The sequence below is a fragment of the Haliotis rubra genome, unplaced genomic scaffold, assembly GCF_003918875.1.
Source record: "Haliotis rubra isolate DU_JTF1 unplaced genomic scaffold, ASM391887v1 Scf186, whole genome shotgun sequence".
Lineage (NCBI taxonomy): Eukaryota > Metazoa > Mollusca > Gastropoda > Lepetellida > Haliotidae > Haliotis > Haliotis rubra.
Window position 1 is genome coordinate 3,397 of NW_025765847.1, and position 9,364 is coordinate 12,760.

At 40.4% G+C, this 9,364-nt stretch overlaps 1 protein-coding gene across 1 annotated transcript; it reads left to right on the top strand.

Annotated features, from left to right (window-relative positions):
* The first annotated feature begins 599 nt into the window (after window positions 1–599).
* On the top strand, window positions 600–7,762 carry LOC124273917 (otolin-1-like). The gene is made up of 2 exons (XM_046709260.1): window positions 600–735; window positions 7,279–7,762. Exons 1-2 carry the CDS (start codon window positions 684–686, stop codon window positions 7,680–7,682), a joined length of 456 nt encoding a protein of 151 aa, XP_046565216.1. The 5' UTR covers window positions 600–683; the 3' UTR covers window positions 7,683–7,762.
* Window positions 7,763–9,364: the final 1,602 nt, after the last annotated feature.

Sequence of the window (9,364 nt, forward strand, 5' to 3'; positions counted from 1 at the left end):
ACATGTGTCAACCAAGCCAGCAAGCCTGACCACCCGATCCCGTTAGTCGCCTCTTACGACAAGCATGGGTTACTGAAGGTTCATTCTAAACCGGACCTTCACGGGTCTCTTTATTTACAAACAACATTGTACAGACGTAATACAGCTGAACAAATATATACTCTTGATATGGTCACAATTGTACACGACTCGGCTTTTGGCAGAATTTCTTATGAATTGCAAAAAGGGTTATGTCGTTTCCTTTGTATGAAATGACCTTAATGTATCCTGTTTACGTGAGGTTGAACGTGGCTAGGAGAGGAACCGGGACGAGAGCCACGTACAGCACCAGATGTCAGGTCACGTGCATGGGTCCCGTGGCGCCTACCACATTGCGACAACCAATGTTGATGTAATACGTCAACCCGGGCATATGGAATCACGACTACATAGAAACACGCTAAGGTCCTCTCATTACATGTCCCGTCGCCGTGATGACGATGTGCTGTATGAGCGTGCTGGTGTTGTGTGTGGCCACTGTCTCTGCCACCATCACACCTGTAGTGAACCACGTACTCAACTGTCATATGGACAGTGTGCTCCCACTAATATACTCAGATTGGAACGTGAGGTGACGATCTTGACCACTAAGGTGGAGTCTTTGGAGTCAAAAGCTAAAACAAAGCGAAGAAGGACTGTCATCGATGAAATCCAATCTTCGTGATGCCTTGCTGAAGAATATTACACGTTCTCTTGGTGAAGTAAACAATCTTCGTGATGCCTTGTTGAAGTGCATTACACGTTCTCTTGGTAAGTACACAATCTTCGTGATGCCTTGTTGAAGTATATTACACATTCTCTTGGTAAGTACACAATCTTCGTGATGCCTTGTTGAGGGTATATTACACATTCTCTTGGTAAGTACACAATCTTCGTGATGCCTTGTTGAGGTATATAACACATTCTCTTGGTAAGTACACAATCTTCGTGATGCCTTGTTGAGGGTATATTACACACATTCTCTCGGTAAGTACACAATCTTCGTGATGCCTTGTTGAGGTATATTACACATTCTCTTGGTAAGTACACAATCTTCGTGATGCCTTGCTGAAGTATATTACACGTACTCTTGGTAAGTACACAATCTTCGTGATGCCTTGTTGAAGAATATTACACGTACTCTTGGTAAGTACACAATCTTCATCTTTCGTCATGCCTTGTTGATGTATATTACACGCACTCTTGGTAGTAAGTACACAATCTTCGTGATGCCTTGTTGAAGTGCATTACACGTTCTCTTGGTAACGTACACAATCTTCGAGATGCCTTGTTGAAGCATATTACGTACTCTTGGTAAGTACACAATCTTCGTGATGCCTTGTTGAAGAATATTACACGTACTCTTGGTAAGTACACAATCTTTGTGATGCCTTGTTGATGTATATTACACGTACTCTTGGTAAGTACACAATCTTTGTGATGCCTTGTTGAAGAATATTACACGTTCTCTTGGTAAGTACACAATCTTCGTGATGCCTTGTTGAAGTATATTACACGTACTCTTGGTAAGTACACAATCTTCGTGATGCCTTGTTGAAGAATATTACACGTACTCTTGGTAAGTATAAAATCTTCGTGATGCCTTGTTGATGTATATTACACGTACTCTTGGTAAGTACACAATCTTCGTGATGCCTTGTTGAAGTGCATTACACGTTCTCTTGGTAAGTACACAGTCTTCGTGATGCCTTGTTGAAGTATATTACACGTTCTCTTGGTAAGTACACAATCTTCGTGATGCCTTGTTGAAGTATATTACACGTTCTCTTGGTAAGTACACAATCTTCGAGATGCCTTGTTGAAGTATATTACACGTACTCTTGGTAAGTACACAATCTTCGTGATGCCTTGTTGAAGAATATTACACGTACTCTTGGTAAGTACACAATCTTCGTCATGCCTTGTTGATGTATATTACACGTACTCTTGGTAAGTACACAATCTTCGTGATGCCTTGTTGAAGAATATTACACGTTCTCTTGGTAAGTACACAATCTTCGTGATGCCTTGCTGAAGTATATTACACGTACTCTTGGTAAGTACACAATCTTCGTGATGCCTTGTTGAAATGCATTACACGTCCTCTTGGTAAGTACACAATCTTCGTGATGCCTTGTTGAGTATATTACACGTTCTCTTGGTAAGCCACAAAATCTTCGTGATGCTTTGTTGAAGTATATTACACGTTCTCTTGGTAAGTACACAATCTTCGAGATGCCTTGCTGAAGTATGTTACACGTTCTCTTGGTAAGTACACAATCTTCGTGATGCCTTGTTGAAGAATATTACACGTTCTCTTGGTAAGTACACAATCTTCGTGATGCCTTGTTGAAGAATATTACACGTTCTCTTGGTAAGTACACAATCTTCGTGATGCCTTGTTGAAGTAATATTACACGTTCTCTTGGTAAGTACACAATCTTCGTGATGCCTTGTTGAAGAATATTACACGTTCTCTTGGTAAGTACACAATCTTCGTGATGCCTTGCTGAAGTATATTACACGCACTCTTGGTAAGTACACAATCTTCGTGATGCCTTGTTGAAGAATATTACACGTTCTCTTGGTAAGTACACAATCTTCGTGATGCCTTGTTGAAGAATATTACACGTTCTCTTGGTAAGTACACAATCTTCGAGATGCCTTGCTGAAGTATATTACACGTACTCTTGGTGAGTAATTACACAATCTTCGTGATGCCTTGTTGAAGAATATTACACGTTCTCTTGGTAAGTACACAATCTTCGTGATGCCTTGTTGAAGTATATTACACGTACTCTTGGTAAGTACACAATCTTCGTGATGCCTTGTTGAAGTGCATTATACGTCCTCTTGGTAAGTACACAATCTTCGTGATGCCTTGTTGAGTATATTACACGTTCTCTTGGTAAGTACAAAATCTTCGTGATGCTTTGTTGAAATATATATTACACGTTCTCTTGGTAAGTACACAATCTTCGAGATGCCTTGCTGAAGAATATTACACGTTCTCTTGGTAAGTACACAATCTTCGTGATGCCTTGTTGAAGAATATTACACGTTCTCTTGGTAAGTACACAATCTTCGTGATGCCTTGTTGAAGAATATTACATACGTTCTCTTGGTAAGTACAATCTTCGTGATGCCTTGTTGAAGAATATTACACTTTCTCTTGGTAAGTACACAATCTTTGTGATGCCTTGTTGAAGAATATTACACGTACTCTTGGTAAGTACACAATCTTCGTGATGCCTTGTTGAAGAATATTACACGTTCTCTTGGTAAGTACACAATCTTCGAGATGCCTTGCTGAAGTATATTACACGTACTCTTGGTAAGTACACAATCTTCGTGATGCCTTGTTGAAGAATATTACACGTTCTCTTGGTAAGTACACAATCTTCGTGATGCCTTGCTGAAGTATATTACACGTTCTCTTGGTAAGTACACAATCTTCATGATGCCTTGTTGAAGAATATTACACGTTCTCTTGGTAAGTACACAATCTTCGTGATGCCTTGTTGAAGAATATTACACGTTCTCTTGGTAAGTACACAAACTTCATGATGCCTTGTTGAAGTACATTACACGTACTCTTGGTAAGTACACAATCTCCGTGATGCCTTGTTGAAGTATATTACACGTTCTCCTGTTAAGTACACAATCTTCCTGATGCCTTGCTGAAAATATAACACAATCTGCGTTACAGATAGAATATGTTTGATGTTAATACTTAAACAAATCCGACCTTTCAATAACCATGAGAATCACATTCTAATGCAAGTCAGTGAAAGAACACGGGAACATATGACAAAGTCCAAATTGTGAACTGTATCGGGCAGTATTTTAGTACCTCACGCCTCAAACTTTGAAGTGTCCCCCACGTCTACCATAAAACGTTTAATGCCTTGAGAATTTCAACCTTGATCAAAGTTGTTTGAGCAAGAATCAAAATACGCTTTTAAAGCTTTGAAATCCTTCGAGAAAACGCTTGAAGTACATTACACTTACTCTTGGTAAGTACTCTAATGCAAGTCAGTGAAAGAACACGGGAACATATGACAAAGTCCAAATTGTGAACTGTATCGGGCAGTATTTTAGTACCTCACGCCTCAAACTTTGAAGTGTCTCCCACGTCTACCATAAAACGTTTAATGCCTTGAGAATTTCAACCTTGATCAAAGTTGTTTGAGCAAGAATCAAAATACGCTTTTAAAGCTTTGAAATCCTTCGAGAAAACGCTTGTTCCATTGTACCTTCCTAGTTCTGAAATGTACATACCAAAGGCTGGAGCTGGAATATTACTCAACATAAAGCGATATGGCCGAAATTTCGAGGCGACATTAAATTTAGACTCACTTATCAAAAAGGGGAAAGTTTAATATTGGAAAGGGGAAGCCACCCCTCGTAGTCATAGTCTGATAAGGATTTACAATTTTGTTGTGGGCATTGCTGTAATATTACGTATTTTGCATGAAATATGAAGGTATGTTTGTATTTACTTGAGAACAGGCAGTAGCTTATCTAGTGATGTTGAAATTGTAATTTTAAAATGGCTCATTTGAAAAAACAACAACCCAAATGATCCGTCTGGAAGTATTGTTAACTGACTAGGGTAAGGCAACATGGCGCACTTGAAACCTGTTCCTCCACCTTAACAGTGCAGGGACATTTAAGCGGAGAACAATCTACATTCTCAATACTACATATTTATTTGGCGGGTAAACATGTTCGGCATTTCGTAAATGAACAACAGTTGACCGAAAACAGTGTAAGACCTGCATAGCTTGGCGAGCATTGGTTGACCCCCTCCCAATCAGTTACTGATTCCAGACATGTAGACGCAGATGAATATCATACGTGTGTTAAGCATTTAGTTTGTGATACTTTGTGGGAAGCAAACGCCGACGCACCACCACCAGCAACAACATGCCACATTACACACAGCTAGTAACATGCCGTGACACTTCGAAAGGCACTGACATGATGTCAATTACTGGGCTGTCTTAAATAGCTGAACAATCCTTGAGGCATTTAGAAGTTGGACGAACATGAATACATGATTGTCATGTTTTCATGAACTATCCTTAGGGACCGTTCATAACATATGGCTCCCGTGTATGCGTGTGTGTGTGTGTGTGCGTGCGTGCGTGCGTGCGTGCGTGTGTGATATGATGATTTTAAAGGGGGTCACCCATTTTGTTCTAGGGAGGTAGGGGGGATCAGCAATTTTGTACACATGTACTACGGGGTTCAGCAATTTTGTACATATAAATATTTAAAAAATATGCTTAAACATTATAGGAAGGGGAAGTGGGTGGGTGGGTGGGTGGGAAATAGATTTTGTACATGACATGCAGGGGGGTCACTTAATACTTTGTACATAAATTTTAGGGGGTCATTCACATTGTACATGCTTCTCCATAAAAATCATCATCCCCGCCCCACCCCCAGCCATAAATAATGAACGGTCCCTTATCACTCATCTCTCTGATTGTACCTCATTATGACCACATCAAATTCGAGAATGTCATTCACAACCATTCACGTTGAAGTGAAGCATTGTAAGTAAAGAGTGGAAGACTCCAAGGTATGTTGTACATCGTTACAGAAGCTAACTCTCCCTACACTACTACGGGAAGCTTTATATATAAACGCAATCAGACAAAAAGGCTTTAAATTCTGGTAAACCTAAGACCAAATCAGCTGATGGCGTTGTACTAGTGACATGTTAGCTACACATGCAATCCGCTCAACACATCTATAATCCACAATGAACTGTGCTGTTGAACAGAAGCAATTTCAGATGCACACATATGCATACATATCCATTTTACCATTTTAGAGAGTGAGATCGAATTTAACGTCGTTTCAACCAAATAGCATATCACGTTTAAACAGTGTGATCGGGAAAAGGTATTTGTCACTCTCTACAACCAGTCCCCCCAATTTAAAGAACACATGCAACCCAAAATCAAACATAATTAAAACACAATTATCACTTATCCATGACATATAATATACATTGCTGGTTATGAAAAAACATATAAACAAAATTATAAGCGTACAGTCGCAAATCAAAAGTGCAATATATTGTACTTGGGTTTACTTCCCAAGAAACGAAGGAGCCGGGATCCCGAACCCAGTCAGAGTGGGTGGGTGTGCACTCAAGTGTAACGGCTGGTTCATTTGCAGATGCCCTCACGGCTCATTGTGTGTGTGTATATAGAGATGTTGGGTTTTGTAAATACATGCTCATTTTTGAGTATAACATTTTGCAATCAACAGACATCATAACATGTCATGTGTTCAAATATCACACCTGCCTGTCTGTGTAATTACATAATGTGACAGACACCGACCTCGGGCATTTTGTTTATGGTGTATAGCCTGATTGGTGTTAAGTTCAAATTGCATGCGGTCAGTGATAGCAGCTGTGTATTGAATATGGTCATTAGCAGACAGGCAGGCAGACACACAGGTGTCAATAAAACAAGACATTGAGTTTTGTCTGTGACAACGACATATCTATATCACAGTTAGAAATTCTGTCGACGCTAAATAATGACATTGCTTTTAAGTATCGAACTGAGAAAGTGACTCGGTAAGAAGAACATGTGGTGAAATAAACAAATGAAATTATTTAAACAGTTAATTTACTGTCATAACATATGAAAAGCTCTCGCCTGTGAGATATCAATAAAACATTAGAAAAATACACCAAAGCCTCCACCGAGTATTCACCAGACAACCCGCTTCTAAGCTGCGCGAAGCTGTTTCACCGCGCACGTGCTATGAGCGCAGCCCAGCTGTTGAAACCAGTTTTCCCAAGAAAAGTCGGGGGAAAATTAGTGAATCGTTTGAACTCCGATTTCACGCAGTTTTTTTCATCACGTTATTTTTCAACTTTATAAATTGAATTTGCATTTTGGACGCTTTGTTTCGGTAAGTCCATACCGAAAGGTATCAGAATCTGCAAAGGTGTGCTTTACTTTGCATGAGACCTTTAAAGATAATTCGAAAATCCTGTTTGATGTCAGTTCTGACCGTAATCACGACTTGATAGTGATTCATATACTCATGGTATGACTTTTTAGCTGGAATCGTACGATCGATTCTTCTTTCAACAGAGATTTCTTATAAATATTAAAACGTTTGTGGCTTGTATTTACCGAACGTGACTGAATAAGGGATAGCAGCTAAGCGTAACTCCTGCAGGAATTCGGCATTCTAAAACATGAAGAGTGTTTTATGTTTCAGCAACACAGGCAGCTGATGTTGCATACGAGGTGTCTCTCAGTTCCGATATAAACCAACCCCAGGCCACACATCTGAAGTTTGACAACATCTTGTACAACCAAGGTGAGGCCTACAACAAGACGACCGGCATTTTCACAGCTCCCGTGTCGGGAACATATCTCTTTTGGGCATATGTTATGTCGAGAGCTAAACCTAACATGGACGTTAGGATCCTTAAAGGCAGCACACTGATTGGTCTTGGTCACACTCGTCTGGGGTCTGTGTACGGCGTTGCATCCATCACCACAGCTACACACCTCGTCCATGGAGACCAGGTCTGGATCAGCATCATAGGAACAGGCGGGGTGCCACTCAGGGGAGACGGATTCTCCAGCTACGGAGGGACGATCATACGCTCCAACTGAGGCAGTCTACGTCATTGTAACATTCACACTTATACTCTTATGTACTCTCGTCATTGATCAATATATCTGATGAAGTCTGACTTTTTGTGTATGTCGTTGGAAGGGCAGGGACACAACTTTACATCTCAATCATGTTTTTATTCTGGCATACAATGAGTGAGTCAGTATAGTTTTACACCGCTTTTAGCAATATTCCAGCAATATCGCGGTGGGGGACACCAGAAATGGGCCTTACACATTGTATCGAACCCAGGTCTTCGGCGTGACGAGCGAACGCTTTAACCACGGGGCTACCCCACCGCCCCCCGACATACAATAAAATATTTAGTGCAACACAGAGTATACACTCAGTGGCAGTTGTCACCACGAGACTGCAGTCCTTAGCCTGCAGTCTGTAGTCTGAAGTCCTTAGCATGCAGTCCTTAGCCTGCAGTCCTTAGTCTGCAGTCCTTAGCCTGCAGTCCTTAGCCTGCAGTCCTTAGCATGCAGTCCTTAGCCTGCAGTCTGTAGTCTGCAGTCCTTAGTCTGCAGTCCTTAGCCTGCAGCATGCAGTCCTTAGCCTGCAGTCCGTAGTCTGCAGTCCTTAGCCTGCAGTCCGTAGTCTGCAGTCCTTAGCCTGCAGTCCTTAGTCTGCAGCAAGCGCATTTGCACTTGTCCCGGAGTTGAACACGAATGCGTCCGTGTGTATGGCTGTGTAGTAGTCTACAGTGTATTCCTGTATGTTCGTGAAACTTCCACTGGAAATGCTGAACAGTATTAAGCGACACGACCGAGGGGACAATACATATACTGCATGTGATACATTGTGAGATCAGCCATATATATATATATATATATATATATATATATATATATATATATATATATATATATATATATATATATATATATATATATATACATATAGTTATCAGTCGTATCTTTCATCAGTTACAGCGACAATGTACGTGTATTTCCTTACAAAGAGGACAATTAATGTATTGTCATAATTTCAATACAATGTAGTAAGTGAGCGAGTGAGTGAATGAATACGGGTTAAGGTCCAGTTTTAATAATAATACAGCCAAATAGCATCGGGTTGGGGGCCACGAGAACTCAAGTGTTTGACAGCACCAGCATCGATGCTATACTGTTATACAATGCTATAAAATCCACCAAACTACCCAGGCGTCTAGTACAAGTATAGGTTCCTGCAGACCTATTTACTCCTAAACCTATTGTTATCAGTTACAAAACACCAAAACATTTCCACAGGAAAGTATGTATAAAGCAGTGCGTTGAACCGTTCCGACTATATCATGGTCATGTGTTTATGAATCACCCTTATTTTGAGATGATATCACGTTTTTCAGAAAGGACCGACGCAAACACATGATAACAAAAATAAAATAATAATAAATAAAATTACCCCCCACCCTCAACCAAAACATAAAAAGAAATAAAAACAGAACAAAAAAAACCTCACCGAAAAACAAACAAATAAACAAATAAACAAAACAAACAAACCCTACACTCTGGCAATATGTGACCTGGCCCACCCTGTGTTATCGGTTGCCACCCTGTGTAGGAAAGAGCTGAATCACTGGCAATATGTGACCTGGCCTACCCTGTGTCGTCGGTTGCAACCCTGTGTAGGAAAGAGCTGAATCACTGGCAATATGTGACCTGGCCTACCCTGTGTT

What these genes read in the sequence shown, in the direction of transcription:
- LOC124273917 (XM_046709260.1), top strand. Translation starts at nt 684, where the DNA reads ATGAAATCCAATCTTCGTGATGCCTTGCTGAAGAATATTACACGTTCT. An exon ending in GAATATTACACGTTCTCTTG is followed by an intron (nt 736 to 7,278) that starts GTGAAGTAAACA and finishes TTTATGTTTCAG; the next exon opens with CAACACAGGCAGCTGATGTT.